Source organism: Cyclopterus lumpus, chromosome 19 (genome assembly GCF_009769545.1).
Source record: "Cyclopterus lumpus isolate fCycLum1 chromosome 19, fCycLum1.pri, whole genome shotgun sequence".
Classification (NCBI taxonomy): Eukaryota; Metazoa; Chordata; class Actinopteri; order Perciformes; family Cyclopteridae; genus Cyclopterus; species Cyclopterus lumpus.
The window spans coordinates 3723757-3742172 of NC_046984.1; the positions used below are offsets into that span (position 1 = coordinate 3723757).

Genomic DNA, 18416 nt, shown 5'->3' on the forward strand with positions numbered 1-18416 from the left:
ATTCCGGGGGGGGGGGGGGGGGGGGGGGTTCATCCAGGACAGGCGTCACAGCCGCTTCATTTTACGCACAGGCGCCGCAGATGTTTCAGCCCCATCCAGCTGCTGGAACTGCTGTTCGGTGGCCCCGAGGGCGTGGCTTCAATTCACACTGTGACACGTCGGGGGAGAGCGGGTCGAATCTGCACACTAAATATTATTATTATTATTATTATTGGGTTCAAACTCAGATCGAACCCCCTCTCCAGATGTGCGTCGACAGCGCAACTGCTTGGAGACAAGCGCGCGCGCGCACACACCCATGCAAAAACTCAAAATAAAATCCCCACAGGAGATGCGCTTCAGGCTGTTTTCTCTCTCTCTCTCTCTATCTCCATTCTAAAGTAATTCTAATATTTCCTCAGTGAGGAAAGCTCTTGGATTTGTCGAGTTAAACTCAAAGCAGCAGAGAAGTGGTCCTCCTCTCCATGAACCGAATGAACCAAAATGCTGCTGCGTTCAGGACTCCATCTTCTGGCTGCGCACAGATCTGAATTTATAGCCTAAAAGTAACGAGCTTAATATGTTACTATAAGCCTAATTTATGTTACCACATGTCTTACCTCAGAGTGAGTTTAAATATCAATAGTTTTTTTTAATGACTTATAGCTCCTGTCCATATTACGTTCACAGCAACACTCTTCCTGTCACGACCGATCTCGGGACCTGAACCCAAATGCACGACTCGAGGCAAAGTTCAACCAAAAAATCACAGTTTATTAAACTGGAAAAAACTAACAGAAAACCAATAAGAACAAAGTAGCAAAATAACAAAATCTGGCAAATAACAGAAAACTAATAAGAACAAAGGCAGACAATCAGACCAGCGGGGAAACACACAGGGGAAGGAGCAAGTTGCCTGAAACGAGAGGAAAGTTCACTTTCAAAATAAAAGAGGAAATCACGAGACAACATAGACACAAGACAAACTGATTAAATTAACTTGACAGTTTCCTGGACATGACACTTCCACAACCTCACTCACTGTAAATAGAAAAGATAATGCACGTGCACCTGCCAAGCCACTTCGACAAGTACAGTAATTTTGTATCGGTCAAGTCAAGTCTCAAGTACATGTAAAAAAAAAACTAATTGATTTATAAAAGCTTTCTTATCAATCAGAAATACACAGTCCCTCTCCGTCACTTTATAGTGATATATATATATGGGGCTATATATATATATATATATATATATATATATATATATATATATATATATATATGTATATCGATAAATGACTGGATTTGACAAATCGAGTGGGGCTCGATATGGGGTTAAATAGCCCCATATATATATATATATATATATATATATGGGCTATATAGCGAGTCAAATCGAGTCATTTGTCATCGATATACAATATATATAAAAAATAAATGACTCGACTTGACTTGATATATACCCCCATATATATGTATATAAATCGAGTCATTTGTCATCGATATACAATATATATAAAAAATAAATGACTTGACTTGATATATACCCCCATATATATGTATGTATATATATATATATATATATATGGGGGTATATATCAAGTCAAGTCGAGTCATTTATTTTCTGTCATCGAAGCAGTGACTCCATTAAACTCGGGTCCAAGTCACTGAATGTGAATACCAGCCTGAGCTGTCTATTTCATTTGACAGTTTTGTTTAACCACAAAACAAGCTAGCTATCCAGCCCTGCACAGTTAGACTAATTACATTTTTGTAAATTAGATAATAAAATTATTATTATTATTATAACCACCACATTAATTTAAAACAATGTAAAGGCAGTTTTACTACTTATTAGGTGTCCTTTATCGGGAATTAAAGGACCCCCTGCAGCCAATCAGAATTGAGTATTCACTCAGACAAATATATATACACATGTATATATATTTGTCTGAGTGAATACTCAATTCTGATAACATATATATAACATGAATAAAAACAACTCCACAATAAAACCTGGACTGCTTAAATCTGAATTATTTCCTACAGGATTTGCAGGTTCTCGCAAGTGAAGTCTCAAGCCTGAACCGAGCTGGTGATCAGGATTGACCCTGATGACATCATCAGGGATTCATTTGCCTTCAGCGAGCCTCCTCCAGGGCCACAGAAGACATGACACAGCGTCTTTCACTGGCTGAGTGGGGAGTCAAGGAGACAAGTAAAGTGAATTGGATGTACAACATTGGTGGATTGCTAAGTTAAAGTTTGCCCATAGGACCTTTGATTTCAGTAAAGTATTGCTACTTTACTCAACTTAAGTAAAGCATGCAGGTACTTATCGTGTCGTATCTGTACACATTTGTAATTTGTGATTCTGGGCAATACCAAATAAACTGAATTGAATTATCATAGCTAAATAATGCCAATCTGATTTGATTCTACCAGGATTACCGATTACTGCTAACATGAGGCTACTAATACCACAACGGGCAATGGTGGCTATAATAATGCTGAATCTGATGCTAACACTCCATCTACTGTTGATGCAACTCCCCCTGCTGCTACCTGCTCCGACTGGTAAACTGATTTGAGTTAACAATGCCAACAATCAACACGGTCCTTATCCTGAAGCCGCGTGTATGTGTACCACCAGTTGACCACTAGATGGTGAGCTCAGCCCTGCAAACAGCTGAAGCACCTGGTGACCTGCTGCATGGTTGACAGGAGGCGTGGACGGTGTTTACAGGAACATATAACTTATACATTTTGTCATATTTTTCAGAGGCTTCCCAGAGCTGTACTGACTTGTAACGTCCAACTTTCAAACATTATTTCTGGTTAATGTAACCTGACTTTATGGGTCACCTGTACAATTCAGACATCAGCCAGTGAGTGTGGCAGAAGGTAATTCCTCCTGGTATGCATCCAAGTAATTTTTTAACTCGGACCTTCCTCTATGCTTCGACTTGAATGTACTTGCATTCAGAACTGCCCCTGGTGTATTACGCTTATCTGATTCATTTTTGTAAAAACTGATAAATCACATAAACCACCGCCACAACACAAAAGATTACCGAGAACTCTTTATCTCAGGCGGATGTAACGTGGTTCAAAAGGGAACGCAAGTCCAGCACACACTGAACCAGAAGGACTCGGTATAGCTCTGAGTATGTCTTCTGTCAAATGTCTTTTAGGAATTGTCAAACTGCAGGGATTTTAATTAGACACATTTCTTTGTGAGTTTCACTCACAAGGGAAGAGTGCATCATATTGTATATCATTTCCCCGGCAGTGTATCTGTAAAAAGCAATATGTTTCACTAGGCCTATCTCACACTTTCCCCCTTGTTATAGCAGCAGTTGGTCACTAAATCTTGACAGTAGTACATGTGACTCTTAATCTGTGGGAAGAAAGGGAAACAAATCAGGTTTCTCTTCCTCCTTATAGTTTGCAAGATTCCACCAGTCAACTAACGGAGCGCTTTAAATCCCTGCTTGTGAACTCGGGTCAAACTAGGCGGCGTTTGACCAAATATGAATAAATTATGCAGGTGAAACTGCATTTCATCTATATGTCTCGCCTCAGATGTGTTCAGGAAACATACATTTAGTGCCCGAGCTTGTACAGCTCCATCGGCGCTGCGGTCATCTGTTTCTCACTTACATCCTCAAATGTGGAATATCCCACCCGGATCCCAAGACCAGGAAAAAGACTTCTGTGAATCAAGGGCCTATTACGTCTTTAGTGATCGATTCCCTGTGGAGACGTCGGCTCCCTTCTGCATTTCTGCAGCTGGTAGCCACAATGGCAAGCGAACAGAGACATGCATCGGTTTTCTTCTGAGAGGCGACAAACCACATGCAGTGAGTATTTGCAAGATGCTTTCTGGGGCCACAGTTCTGTTTTTACTGATAATACTTTTCTTTCTGGTTTGGCTGTGAGTGTAATTCCTTGCATCCTCAGGGGGTCATTTAAGTTTTGCAAAAATGTTATATAGATGTTGTAGTAGTTGTAGCGTTGTTATAATAATACATTAGCATACAGATTGTAATGGCTATTCCGTGATGTATTTGGCTTGAGTATAAACCTGGCACCTTCTTGCAGTTCAATGGTTTCTGTACTCATTCATGCAAAGACAATTAGGCCTGACAGACCAGTCTTAGATACTGTGTGTACTGGGATTCCTGATGCCCAAATACAAAACAATTGGTTTTGTCTTATGAATACTTCGGATGAGGAGGAGTTTCTTCCTCATGCCATTAAAAGTCCTGAACCACAGCAAGAACTGTAACGGTCGAGAGGCACAAATAAATAAAAAGAATTGACCAAAAAAATCATAAAAATGAAGATTTAAAACGTGTTGTGCGGGAATGTGGCACCGATCTTTTCCTGCCCGCCTCGGGGCCCTGGCGGCGTACACAGGTCCTGAAGGGGACTGGTAGATCGCGGCCAATCGCCTCTCCGCAGTGACTGCCCTCGTTCTTGGCGATGTGGCAGCGTCGTACCAGATGCCGGTGGAGGAGAAGTGGTGACGTAGAAGTGCACCACCGTTTTGTCTTTGGCAGGTTGAACTTCTTCAGTGGCCTCAGGTAGTACATCTGAAGCCCCTTGGGGTGGCAGGAGGCACTCCGCAGCGTCGACAGAGGAGTCACATGCGGTGACAGGGGAAGCGGGGTTCGCTTTCTTCCTAAAATCCAAAACCGTCTCCACCATCTTTAGAGCTCTAAGCTTGAAGTTGTTTTATTCCGTCAATCTCCCACCTGTAGGCGGACTCCTCCCCACCAGAGATGAGTTTACTAACGTCAAGCCCCCGTTGGTCTGATGGTCTGCTAGTTGGAGAGACGTTTCCCGCCACCTTACACATGCAGCTTCCTGTCAGACAGGAAGTATACGATCCAGCTCTCCTGGGGAGAGCTTGTCCTGCAGCAGAGCCAGATTGATGGCGTTTGAGTTTGAGGCACAGCTGAAATCCACAACCAGGATCCTGCGCCTAGAGGAGTCCAGGCCCTGGAGGGTGAGACAAACTTGCCTGTCGGCTCTGTAGACAAACTGTCCGAGGGTGAAGGAGTGGTTAGGGCGGTTCTGTCCTCATTAAGTCCTGTTGCGCTGGTTTGTTCGTGGACAAAGTCGGCATTGGCTAACGTTTATTATTTTTCTCCAAATAAGTTTGTTCTCAATCTCCACTTAAGTGGCAGTTACTAACACCAAACTTTCTAGTTCCATTCATGTCTATATTCTGAAGGATTCCACTGAGGGGTTTGTTAATACATATAATTCATAGCCTGATGTATACAACATTGTATTCCTAAAACTTGGCACATTTTCTTGGCAGTATTTTCTGATTTATGGAGAGATAAAATATCCTATATCCTATATTCTCTCTGTAAACAACCTACGACATGAAATTAACCTAGCTTTATCCAATCTTCAGGTTTCAGTTCTGGAGATGCATGATAATTGAGATAAGATTTTGCTTGCACATAGAACAACACGAATAAAAAAAAAAAGTGTCATTCAAAAACCAATTGTCTCAATATAAGTAATCAACCGGGGAAGTGTCATTATATATCTATCAGTTAAAGTCGTATTCACCTGCAGTGTCACCCCTTGCTTGCGTGAGAAATACAGGGAATTAATATAATGAGGTATTCAGCGGTACAGACTCATGACGGGACGGACAGACACTGATTGGGTGGAGGGTAGGAGAGAGAGCGAGGGGGCGGAGCCTAGCTAGCTGCCACTCTGCCCTGCGGTCGCCACAACCTCCCATTCAACTAACTCTTCGCTCCGAGACCACTTTTCTTTTTCCGTCTCCCAGCAGAGCGGAAGGGGGCTGTCCACGGAACTGAAGCTCCTCCGCAACACCTACCTGGTCCGGGTGGCATGTGACAGTCAGCGGGCGTCTTTCTCTTTTCTTTTTCTTTTCTTCTCGAAGGAAGGAAACAGGGGAAGCTGTTCGGCGAGAGAGAGAGAGAGAGAGAGAGAGAGAGAGAGAGAGAGAGAGAGAGAGAGAGAAGAGAGAGCGAGAGAGAGAGAAGAGAGAGAGAGAGAGAAAAAAAGAGGTCGCGCGGCAGCGGGGTTAAAGAGCTCTCGGTTGGTTGTCCCGGGTCTCCGGACCCAGAGAGAGATGGAGCGGCTGTGCGGACCGGAGCGCCCTTTCTGGGTGAGTACGTTTTCCGCCACTCGCCGCCGCCCTCCGCTCTCGTGGGTTTTCCACGACTGGGCTGTGTGTGTGTGTGTGTGTGTGTGTGTGTTACAAGATACTGTAACTCCATTGGCTGTGTGTATGTGTGCGTGTGTACTACCTGGCAAGGTTGAGCAATGTTATGTATTTTCTTTTCTTTTCCGGTTAGCCATTTAGAAGTATAGCAACGGTCATGGCTGACTATAAATATCTTAATAGCATTTAGTGTTAACAAAGCTCTCAATTAAAGCCGAATTACTGTATAGAGAGGACGGACACTGCTGTCCTCGAGGACCGACTGTCAAACGATATAGGATGTAAATATGAATGTTTCTGTCGTATTTAGTGTACAGCATCTACGCGATAAGGTGCGTGAACTTTATCTCCGTCAGTATACAGTAGCTGCGTCCCTCTAGGAATAATACACTGATAGCACAGCAGAGATAACAAAACCACAATGTAATAATAATAATAATACATTTATTTATATAGCACCTTTTAAAAACAGGGTTTACAAAGTGCTCTACATAGAAGCAAGGTAAAAACATAACATCAATACAACGTATTCTTACTTTGATACTTTACTTTACTTTTGATATAATATTTTTTGATACTTTACTTTACTTTGATACTTCCTACAATGTTGGAAGTATCAAAGACACACTGCAGGCTCATTGGGAATATTTCTGTACAGGTGATATACATCACAAAGTGTAAAAGTCACTTTATACACATACCATTATAGATGAAATGACCAAAAAGAGATGTATTAGAACTATCAGTCAACACACTCTGTCATAATTTTGAGTATTATAAGAGATGAGAAATGCCGTGGGATATTTGGATAAGGAGGTATCACACACAGACCGGTTTAATGGGAATATTATGGAAGCTTTCCATCCACCACTTTTCCTTAGAGATCTGGATGATGATGCTCTGTTCAGGGCACAGTGTCTTTAACACAACAAAATAATAATAATGATAATGTGGGTTTAATCCTGTAACTGTTGCAATTGCGTATTCCCCACAGCCACACATCCTACCGCCAGTTCACATCAACGTCTGATGCAGATCTGTGCAAGTTCAGCCTCGACTGTCAACAAGGATTCTTTGAATTCGACGCTTGTGCCAGTATGTGTATAGGTTTATGTCTGTTTATAGACCGGTTGGTGTGGTAAATCAGTGTTGATCTCTCGTTGTTATTGTGTGTAGAAAAAAAGTGTGCCGCTTGATAGTGTCTCTTATTGTTTGCACTGCTAGTGTACACATTGTTTGTCTGCGCAATGAAAGAATCGTGTTAAAAGTGTAACTTTTAAAATGTAACGTTAGATACGAACACGTAACATTTCCGACATTATTAGCCTGATGCATAAAAGAAAGAAAAAAAAACAACCCCACACCCTCAGTCAACAACTATACATTCTGGTTTGTAGGCTGTGTCACATCCTTGCAGCTTCACAGTAACCCCGTGGTGTTTCCTTGCTTTGTGACATATTGCTTTTTACATTTTTCTTCTTTTTTTTTTGGAGGATAGGTTTCTGGGCTCATCAGTATAACAACACAAACTGTTTTCTCATCAAACCGCCTCGCGCTGTGTCCATGACGAAGCCTCTTTGTGTCAAAAAGGGGTTAAGAATGTGCACCTGATTTTCCTCCCGATGTATGCCACAGAGGGCCGGCCTGTAGTTGAGATCATCAGAGGTTATCTAAACTAGTTACTGCTGTTTACTTCCACTTCAAACAAACTGGAGGCAGTTGTAATCCCGTAAGTACCCAAAAATGCATGTTTTGTGCAACTCGGCTTAAACACAAAGGCTTCAGGACCAAGGACTTTATTTGCACTCTCATTGTTTGCTAAATATGTTAGATACAACCGGCACCTTTTTATCTCCACTTGATAAAAACTCAAGTTCAAACGAGACTTCCGTTGGTAAAGTCAGCGCTCCAATCGCTCCTTGCTTGGGAGGGAAGATTTGTGAGCAAGCTTTCAAGCAATAGCCTTGACACAATCTTCACAAGATAGGGGGATTTGAAAGTCCTGCGTATCTGCTAACATGGTTAGCTTGTCACTTTCATGTGTCATCTTCAAAAGATCAAGAGCTCTTAGATTTGATCCCAAAAGCATACCGAAGGAAGTTGAGACCTGATTTGCAAGACAAGAACATCGAAAATCGTTGAATGTGACTTTAGTGCCTGTGTGTCACTAATATGTGGAGGTCTGTGTACAGCACTGTTTCCCACTTAAGGGCTGTGTGATGAAGAGAAAACCTGCAGTGTGTTAAATATTATGTGGTGGTATCAGTTTGTAATCCCTTTTTTTTTTTTTTTTGCTGCAAATATAAATGAAATTAAAATATGTTCCAATTGAATTTTAAATCCTATTTAATAGGCTACCAGATTAGGACTGCAACCAATATTGCTAAATCTGATTATGTTCAGGATGAATCAATTCATTGTCTGGTTTCTAAAATCACCAAATCTAAGTTTTACAGCATTTGTTTTGGGTTTGTCATCATCAAGGGTGAATAACTAACATGCGTATGGTTTTTTGCAATCGTTTCACGTGAAAGGTGCAGAGCTTGCTCATGAGAGCCACAACAGTACACTGTTGCAAGGATGGCATGCAAATGTTGGAGTGTGTCACAGCTGGATTCTGTGGCTGGCGTGTGACTGACATGTCACTGGAATTGATTTGCATGTTGCGTGAGCTGTCTCTGTCCGACTGTTTCCTCACGGAGGTAAAAAATATTGTGATGTGAAAGTTAAGTATTGACGTTTGCAAACAGCAGTTGGTAAAACAAACTCGGTACAAAGCCCAATAAATATGACGTAATAAATAATAAATAGGACGTAATAAATAGGACGTCTGACGTAATAAATAGGATGTAATAAATAGGATGTAATAAATAGGACGTAATAAATAGGACGTAATAAATAGGACGTAATAAATAGGACGTAATAAATAACAAATAGGACGTAATAAATAGGACGTCTGACGTAATAAATAGGATGTAATAAATAGGATGTAATAAATAGGACGTAATAAATAGGACGTAATAAATAGGACGTAATAAATATGACGTAATAAATATGACGTAATAAATATGACGTAATAAATAATTAATAGGACGTCTGACGTAATAAATAGGATGTAATAAATAGGACGTAATAAATAGGACATAATAAATATGACGTAATAAATAGGACGTAATAAATATGACGTAATAGATATGACGTAATAGATATGACGTAATAGATATGACGCAATAAATAATAAATAGAACGTAATAAATAGGACGTCTGACGTAATAAATATGACATAATAAATATGACGTAATAAATAGGACGTAATAAATATGACGTAATAGATATGACGTAATAAATAATAAATAGAACGTAATAAATAGGACGTCTGACGTAATAAATAGGAGGTAATAAATAGGAGGTAATAAATAGGACGTAATAAATAGGACGTAATAAATAGGATGTTTTTGGCTGTCTAAGCCAGATGCACTGACGGATGTATCCAGTCATTTTTCAAAATAAACATCTTTCCGACCTGGATAATCAATCAACATTTCTTTCATTAATTGTTTCTGTGCAGCCCGGTACCGAGTTGACCCACGGACAGGTGACCCCAAACCCATTCATCAGCAGCAGTTAATGCGACAATCCAATCCGTCGGCGGCAGCTTGGGTTGCCGTTGTGTGAGCAATAAGGTGTTGCATAAGTCTGGATGGATTTTCAGGTTTTGCCGCTGTAGGCTGAGGCTGAGTGGAAAGTGAAAAAGAGGAAGGTTGTGTTTGAAGAAGTCTGAGTCACATTGACAAAGGGGGGAGGGGAGCGGGCGTTTGGTGGGAAAGTGCAATGCTTCCCAGTAGTTAGAGCGGTATTTCCACACTGTGAATGAACAATCTGACTGCAGGGGAAGTAATAATATTATTGGTAATGACTCCATAATGTAATTAGGCATTTTCTTATTTAGGTTTGACTTATTTCGTCTCTGATATAATATTATTAGTCCATCCATTTGTTTATTATAAATGTCATCTAAAATGTAATCTTAATTCCTTCATTACATTTTTCTTTAGATGATTGGTCAAAACCCCTGCAAGTTTTGAGCCGGAGTGTACCGTTGGGACAATGACGCCTTTTTAAAATATAAAATGTTCCTTCAATACAACCTCCCTCCACCCATCACTATTAGTTAAACCCCTGAATGCAGTCCAATTGTAGTGTTGGACAGGCCCCGGTCCGACAACTATCCGGCTCTGCTATGACCGCGGTTAAACATTGTGTAATATTGATACTTGTTACCTGGAAAGGTCGGAAGGAGATTTCCGTTTCTAAAACATTACGTTCCTATGTAAAAACCTGGGGAGTTAACATTAGCAGCTAGCGTTAGCACTTATATGCTATGCTCGCTACTGATGGTATATTGGATTTATACACATGTTGCATTGGCTTTTTAATGATTGTAACAGTTTCTTCCCAAAGAAATGATGACTTTAATCCATGGAGTGCAGTTAGTGACAGTGTGGGCTCCATGGTAGCTCTGTCTGGTAGGGACTTAGCCATTGTTACATTTTATAAGCTGTATAAAAATGATTGATTAAATTATAGAGTTGGTTAAACTACAAAATACAACTGCTGGCTGTTATCTGCTAAACTTTCATCAACGAGTCAATCTTAACACTCTGCCAAATAGGTTTTTTAGGGAGTTAAATGCCAAATTCAATTTAAAAAAGAATGAAATTCAGCTTTACTTAATTGACTGTGACTGTATCATTAGCTATAATTATTGTACAAGCTGTCCTTCTCATCATAACTTTTAAATCTACCACCAAGTTATAACACATCATGTAGGGTGTGGAACTGCAGTGTCATGAAGAGCGAGGGGAATGGTGATCAGCGATTGGTCGTTAGGACCTCACATTCACAGCTCTCCCTCATATTCTAAGAAGTATGATTGAGATTGACAATGTTTAGCTTAATGCTATCTTTTTATTTTAATTAAACATTTGCCATGTTGCAGTGTTCTAGGCTGTATGGGGCGGCAGTCATCCTGTAACCACAAGGCACCCGGTTCAATCCACGCTCTCCCCATAGCTGCATGTTGAAGTGTCCTTGAGCAAGACACTGAACCCCCGGTTGCTCTTTGGGTGCTTCACTGCAGCCCACTGCTCCTTAATAACTAAGGACGGGTCAAATGCAGAGAAGAATTTCCCCACTATGGGATCAATAAAGGATACATTATTATTATTATTATGAATCGACCACTTCTTGTCAGTCCAGTCTGGCAACATTGAGAATACATTAATTGTGAAGTAAAAGTGAGTTAAGGTAAAAAAGTCTTTAAATGTGTTCCTTAAAAGTCTAGCAAAAATGATTTTTATCTGTCAAATCTGTGGCTAATCTGTGATTTATTATCCTTCCCGTTTTAGTCCCTTCCTGTGTGTAAGACAGCAAATTCTCTGTAAAGCAGGAAGGGATGCCTATTCAATAATCCGCATTTAAGGAATCCGGTGGTATCCACTACGCTGTGAAGAACACAAACACGTGAATTACATCGCCAATGTTTTCCATGTTGGCGAACAGCAGCGATTGGTGCTCCGCAGTTTCTCACAGTTGTTTTCCAGATTTTCTTAATTTTCAGGCCGGTTCCGTGGATCTGGTACAAGTACCCTTTCACACAGACCTTTTCGCGGCGGAACTCTTGTTTCTTACTTTCCGAGCAGAGGACCAGATTGCCATGTTTAACATCCTGGACATATCCTTCAAACGCTCATTGTGGAGCCTTAGGTCTGCTTCTCTTTAAAATCGTGTTTTCACAAAAGATTAGATCGAGGGGCTCCATGGTAGCTCTGACAGCTTGACAGAGTAGCAGTCAGGGAAGGGGTCGAGCGAAGGGTCAGTCCCAGTACCTTGTTGTTTTGAAGTTATCTCCTATGGGTCCGTTAACCAACAAACCCTTTTCAGAAAAAAAATATTCCACTTGGTCCATAAAATGATACTCGCAGTAATGTACGAATGTAATACCTTTTTTCCACTTGCACTAAGTATGCAACATCATAGCAGGGGATAACCACACTGATATAAAATAAATATTGATATCAACATTTTGGGATTTCTTTTTTTGCCAAGCGTTAGATAAGAAGATTGATATCACTACTGTAAATATGAGACTACTTGGGCTGCAACTAACGACTATTTTGTATATGCGTTTTATAAAAAAACAAACAAGCCTTAATTGTCTTCTTGTACAATGCTTCTACTTTTCTTTATTTCCTATTTACCTAAGTTATGTCACAATGGTGCCTCACATCTTGGAAAATAAAGGTATTTAAAACAAACAAAAAACAATATGTGAACATTGGGGAAGCAGGCAACTAATTCTCACATTTTTTATTGTTCTTGATAGTCTTATTTTTTGTTTAAAAATCTGTAAATCTGCAAATCTGTTCTGTTGTAAAGCAATTGAGCTGAATCTTTTGAATGTGTGCTCCATAAATGATCTGTATTATTATTATTATTATTATTATTATTATTATTATTATATTTGATAAGGTATTGCTCAAGGATGTTTCTGTTGTGAAGAACTTCAATTCAGTTTATTTTGTATAGATCAAAATCACAAATTGCCTCAGAGGGCTTTACAACCTGTACACATACGACATCCCTGTCCCAGGAACAACCCTTTCACAGGGAAAAAAGGGAAGAAACCTTCAGGAGAGCAACAAAAAAACCAAAGAACTGATTGACCGCTCTGACTAATGGCATGACATATCCCCAAAGCTCCATAACATTATGTCTCCATAACATTATGTCTCGCCAGTGTCTCCCCAGCTTAAATGTCCTGTTAATTAGCTCAAGCTAAATCTGGCGTCTGGCTGGTTTGTGTCCGGTCGAATGCACTGTTGCAGGTTAATTTAAAAACGCAAGGGACAGAGAAACCTTCCATTTAGTTTTCTCTCCCTGTTGTGATGGATCAATGGAGCCAGGCTGTGGCTTCATCAAGCATTAGCTTTACAATAGCTTTATCGGGGGCCTGGCCCGGGTAACGAAATCACCTCCAAAGCACACAAACTATTATACAAAAATATTTGGTTGTTTTTGAATCCATACGAACAACAACCAGGCTACCTGTTTCCAGTTTGTATTCTAAGCTAAGCTCACTGACTGCTAGAGGTTAGCTTAGCTTTACCGTACAGATCTGAGAGATTTATCGATTTTCTCATCCAACTCGCGGCTAGAAAGCAAATATTTTCCAAAATCAAGTCCTGTTTTTGAGGAGGGGTTCAAACTGTGAAGCTCCTCATCCGAAGGCTTTGCATTAGAAGGACTTTGGTCAGGCAGACGACTCCCCAGAAAGCGCAGTTCGTCAAAGTCTTGCTGTGCTCAGTTGTTTGTAACACAGTATTGTGGTTAGGAGGGTTTCAAGGCTCGCTGTCGGTCTGCTTCGGAGCCGTGGCGTGGTACTGCTAATGTAAACTTCCTGCTTCTTCACATTAAAAGCTTTCCATCACTCAGCCTCAGGAATGCTTTTACTGTGAAGCAGGTACGGCAATTATTCATTGGAGAAGGTCACTTCATGCCTCCTCGGCGCCTTCAAATCAAGAGTCGGGAATAAATCGGCGTCCGATTAAAGTTCAGGTAAAAGTGGCGCCCGATGCTGCATCGCTCCTGGCCAGTTTCTGAGAAATAAACTCCTTGTTTAGTAAAAATGTGTATTTGATTGTGTGGTTTAGCATGTTTACTTTAGTGCATTATAGCAAAACTCCATCTTCTTACACACACCGACATGTTTTGAATCAAATCGTGAGTTACTGAGAGATTCACACCCCTTCCAGACAAACGGAGATCCATTGTGTCTAGCGTCCGTTAGATTGTAGACTTGAGCAAACTGTTTATTGCAACGCTAAAGTATACCTTTCAAATTTGACATTGTTTGTTGCGTATTCCATCATGGATATTTGATATTACAGACTTTGAAACAATTTTTTCAGTACTTTTTTTTCAGATTTTTCTTATTGTGGAGAAAAATGAGTAAAAAACAATTGCGGGCAAGTACATGAACACAACAAAGGGACCAAAATCCCTATAAACATGCATACTAACTGTGTATGTACAGTATGCATGTATACATGCATACATACACAGAAATACCGTTCTGTCACATGTCACCCAATTCCAAAGCCTAACCCCTGTTCACATTAATTCCATTCATGTGTGTTTATGTAGTCAGGCGTTAGTGATATCCCCGGGGCTCTGGAACCATCCTTCGATAACAGCTAGGTGCTATGCAACAATCCTCACGAGGTTAGCGCTCTCTGTTTCATCATCCAGAGGTTTTGTGTCAGACTCCCTGTTTTTCAACCCTTCCAACTGAAGTAATCTTCCCTTCACAGCCGGCTGGCTGTAATAGCAAAGCGCCTCACCCCTTTTTCTTTCTTTTTTTTATCTCATCTTTTGTTGAAGTTTCGGGTTTCAGGTTTCAAGTGTAGTGATTACCGCCTGAAAGTCTGTGAAATGGAACGAAGGGCAACCATGATGCATTTGGTGAGAGTGTGTCGAGAGCAGCTTTTCTTTTTCATAACTATCATCAGTGAGTCTATTTTGGTTGTGAATGATGGTAACTTCCGGTGCCTTTTGTAAAACCGCTAGTTGCCATTTTAATAGCTTTCATTCACGGAGAGCTTGTGACTATTATTGCTTATGAAATGCGTCTAAATGTAATGTATTTCGTTACCAATAATTGTGTGAATTGAAATTGATCGTTAATTTTGTTATGTCCAGTTACAAAGTCGAAATCTTTTTTTTTTAAAACAGACTCTATATCGGGTGAATGATTCTTCTTCTTCTTTTTTTTTTTAAGGAGCTCACAAATTGCATCCTTTCATTTTTCCCCTCATCCATGGAAACAATCTCCCGTTTTCACATTCAGAATATCCTGCAGCAAATGTTTAAAAGGTTCCCCGTTGTCGCCTATGCCATGGCAGAAACTAATTACACCACGTCTTGTGTACATTTAAGTGCCCTTTGACACCCAGATAAGAAAAGAATAACTCCTCGTCTGGTGCGGTCAGTTATTAAACATGGTATTTGCTCCTGGCCTTTTCTCCCAAGTGTACAGGGGGAAGATATCTGAATGCTTTTAAATTTGACCTTTACTATTCCATGCGGGGTGAGATAGAGGTGTGTTTGGTACATCATGGATCATGAAAAGTCATGGAATACAACAGCAATTTTCAGGCCTGGAGAAAAATAAACAAACCCAGATAGTTTGCAAGAAGTCGTGGATTTGCCTCACAAATACCTATATGATAAAGCACATGTGGTTCAGTTAAGATCTACTGGGAAGAAACAAAAAAAATGACATTTGTCAAACAAAACTTGAGTCCAACCTGGGTTGCAGCTGGAGCTTCCTCAAGGGTCTTATAAGTCTTATAATCTGGGGCCTGCAAAATGTGGACTGTGTAGTAAAACGTGGAACGCTAGCCAGCCCCGCTGAAGGAGCTAAGCTCCAGACTGCTGCTGCTTCGCGGCCAATCAACTGTCAAACCCATCACAGGCCTCCTGCTCTCGGGCTCCTCAGGTTGGCTTGACGGAAGGACGGAAGATAAAAAATAATATGGGAGGACATATATGTGACATATTTGCAATGAAAACACTGCTTTACTTCCAACGAATATACAGAGGAGCACGAGTATGTCCTGTTTGGTTCTAGTCTAGTGTTAATGACAGGTTTTTACTGGAGTATCCCAGAGCATAAGAAAACCCAATAAAACACCAGCATATTGAATAAAGCCATTTCTTACATTTGATAAAAGAATACTTTGGATACTTTTACTGTTTTAGTTTTTTTACTACTTGCCCCATCTTCAATGAGCACCTGATCAGGTGCACTAAGGCTCCTTGACCTATAGTGCAGCAACCCCCATTACTTCTAAAGCTCACCCGTCTTGGAGATTCATGAGAGGTTGTACTTCTGACTTTATTTCTGTCTGCACACATGGAGAAATGGGCGTGTTCAGAATCGGTGGTATTCACATAGCTAGAATGATAGGGAGATATCTGATTGGGCTAACCTGACTGACATTATTCAGTCATCGCGTCAAAAGCTATTTGCATAATTGCTGAGTGGTGTTGAGTTTGTGGAATGTGATTTTAAAATCTCCCCAAGTTACCTCCTCAACGAACACCATTTCATCGAGTGACCCTCCACACAGATTAGTCACACTTGACTAATATGTGCCCCAGATCAGCTATGCAGTAGTTACATCTGGCAGTTACTCTGTAAATATTTAGCAACAGCTCATCCATTCTCTCCATGGGATCTAGTTGGTGTGGCGCAGTTGGATGTACCATGTGGAAGCATAAGCACTTACTAAAACTGTGGGGAAGGTGGGAGGAATCCATTTATTAGTATGATCTCATTGTTTATTCAATTATCTGCCCCCCCCCCCCCCGCAACACTTTCACTCCCACACTTGGCCCATGATTCACGCAGGTTGGTGTGGCGGTGCATCTAGCAGCTGTGTTTATCTTAGTTCCATCTGTGGGTGGGCCCACACCAGCGTTTGTCCAGGGGAGCACGGGAACCTCCGTGTCACTGAGATGCATGTTTACTTTACCTTCCTCCTCCGGATGTCCTCTGGATCACTCGGCCATTGTCCCGCTGCAGCAAAATAAATGAATTACACTGTGTTGTGGAGAAGTTGTCATACAGAGGTTTCTTAACCTTGGTGAACTAAGTGAGGTTCAGGGCAGACCGTCGGACTGCCGCCGTAAAACAAAAGGTTTTCTAAAAGAGACTCTGGTGGGGAAAACATGACCGCTTTTATCCACAGAATTAAGGAATACACCTGACTAACAGCTGCAATAAGTCTCTGATCTGATTCATTTAGGAAGAGAACACAGTATCACAGTTGTGAAGCTCTGTATGCAGCCTCTTTGCCTCTATTGATAATCGGGGTGGAATTTTACGTATGGTATTTGGTATTTCCTCCTCACAGGGGACACTGCTGCAGCCTCCGAATGTGATTTTAGTTGAGCGAGTCTGAGTCATGATGTTTGCTGGTCAGTGGGACGGTTCAGATAGCATGTAAGCTAATGTGCCGCTCCCCATGTTGTGTGTCTCCGCAGGAAGCCAACCAGACGCTCCACACAGAACGGCCCGACCTCCCGGAGTGTTTCCAGCTCTCTGTCCTGTCATGGCTGCCGTGCGTCTACCTGTGGGCCGTCTGCCCCATCTACCTCTTCTATCTCAAGAAGAACCACAGAGGCTACATCATGATGTCCATCATGAACAGATTCAAAACGGTGAGATGATCTTGTACATCTTTACGCCACGTCCTCCAAAGCGCTGACTCGTGTGGTTGATACCGGCCACTCGGCGCGCCATCAACTGAGATTGGAATTCTCCTCACTTGAAATTATAATTATGCTGCTGCTATGCATGATTTACAGTATACAAAAGAAAAATATTCAAAAAATAGTGTCTAGCTTCAGACTTCCGGGTTGGAATCCTAATTTCTGTGGTGAAAACTGACTGTTGCGCGTCATAGTCCTGTAGTGTAAAAATTTAGATTTTAAGACCACTATAAAGTTATTAGTGATGAGTGACCGGTGGGTGCTGTCTCAGGTCCGCTGGCGGTCTCCTCTGCTGCGTCACCCGGTCGGGCCCGCCTCCGCTCCATGAACCGCCCACTTTTAGATTAGCCGGGAGTCGTGCTGCGTTGTTACTTCCAAGATGGCGACGGCCAGAACTAAAGACTTCACAGTGGCTCTTCAGAAACCTATTGGAGAAGTATTATTTTGCATAGCCCAAAATCACAAATTACTAATGAGTGATGTCACCCATTGGTTTGTGGATAGCTGTTTTGAAGCCTCAAGTTTGACGATTTCGCTGTCGCCATCTTGGCTTTTTTGCAACCAATGAATGGAAGTGACCATATTTGTATGTGGAGGAGTGACATAGAGACGTCTCTGGTAGCGGCAGCAACCTGTCAATCACAGTAGCCCCGCCTAGCATACTCTGCTTTATGGTCTATTTTATTCTAAATGGACCATCATTTACTAAATGAACATCATGCTGTATTGAAGAAGACTTGAAACTAGATTGAGGCCATAAACTCATGTTTACAATGTTTACTGAGGGAATAAATCAAGAGAGAAGTAGAGTCATTTTCTATAGACTTCTATACAATCTGACTTCTTTTTGCAACCGGTGTCGTCGCCCCCTGATAGTCAGT

General features: G+C 41.1%; 1 protein-coding gene across 4 annotated transcripts in view; it reads left to right on the top strand.

Annotated features, from left to right (window-relative positions):
* The first annotated feature begins 5708 nt into the window (after window positions 1–5708).
* The window catches only part of abcc3 (ATP-binding cassette, sub-family C (CFTR/MRP), member 3), a 43663-nt gene continuing 30955 nt past the window's right edge, over window positions 5709–18416 (top strand). For all 4 annotated transcript variants that reach the window (XM_034559511.1, XM_034559513.1, XM_034559514.1 and 1 more), the window contains exons 1-2: window positions 5709–6141; window positions 17308–17484. In XM_034559511.1, the coding sequence (XP_034415402.1) occupies window positions 6106–6141; window positions 17308–17484 (213 nt within the window). In that variant the 5' untranslated portion in view covers window positions 5709–6105. The remainder of the gene's footprint in view (window positions 6142–17307; window positions 17485–18416) is intronic.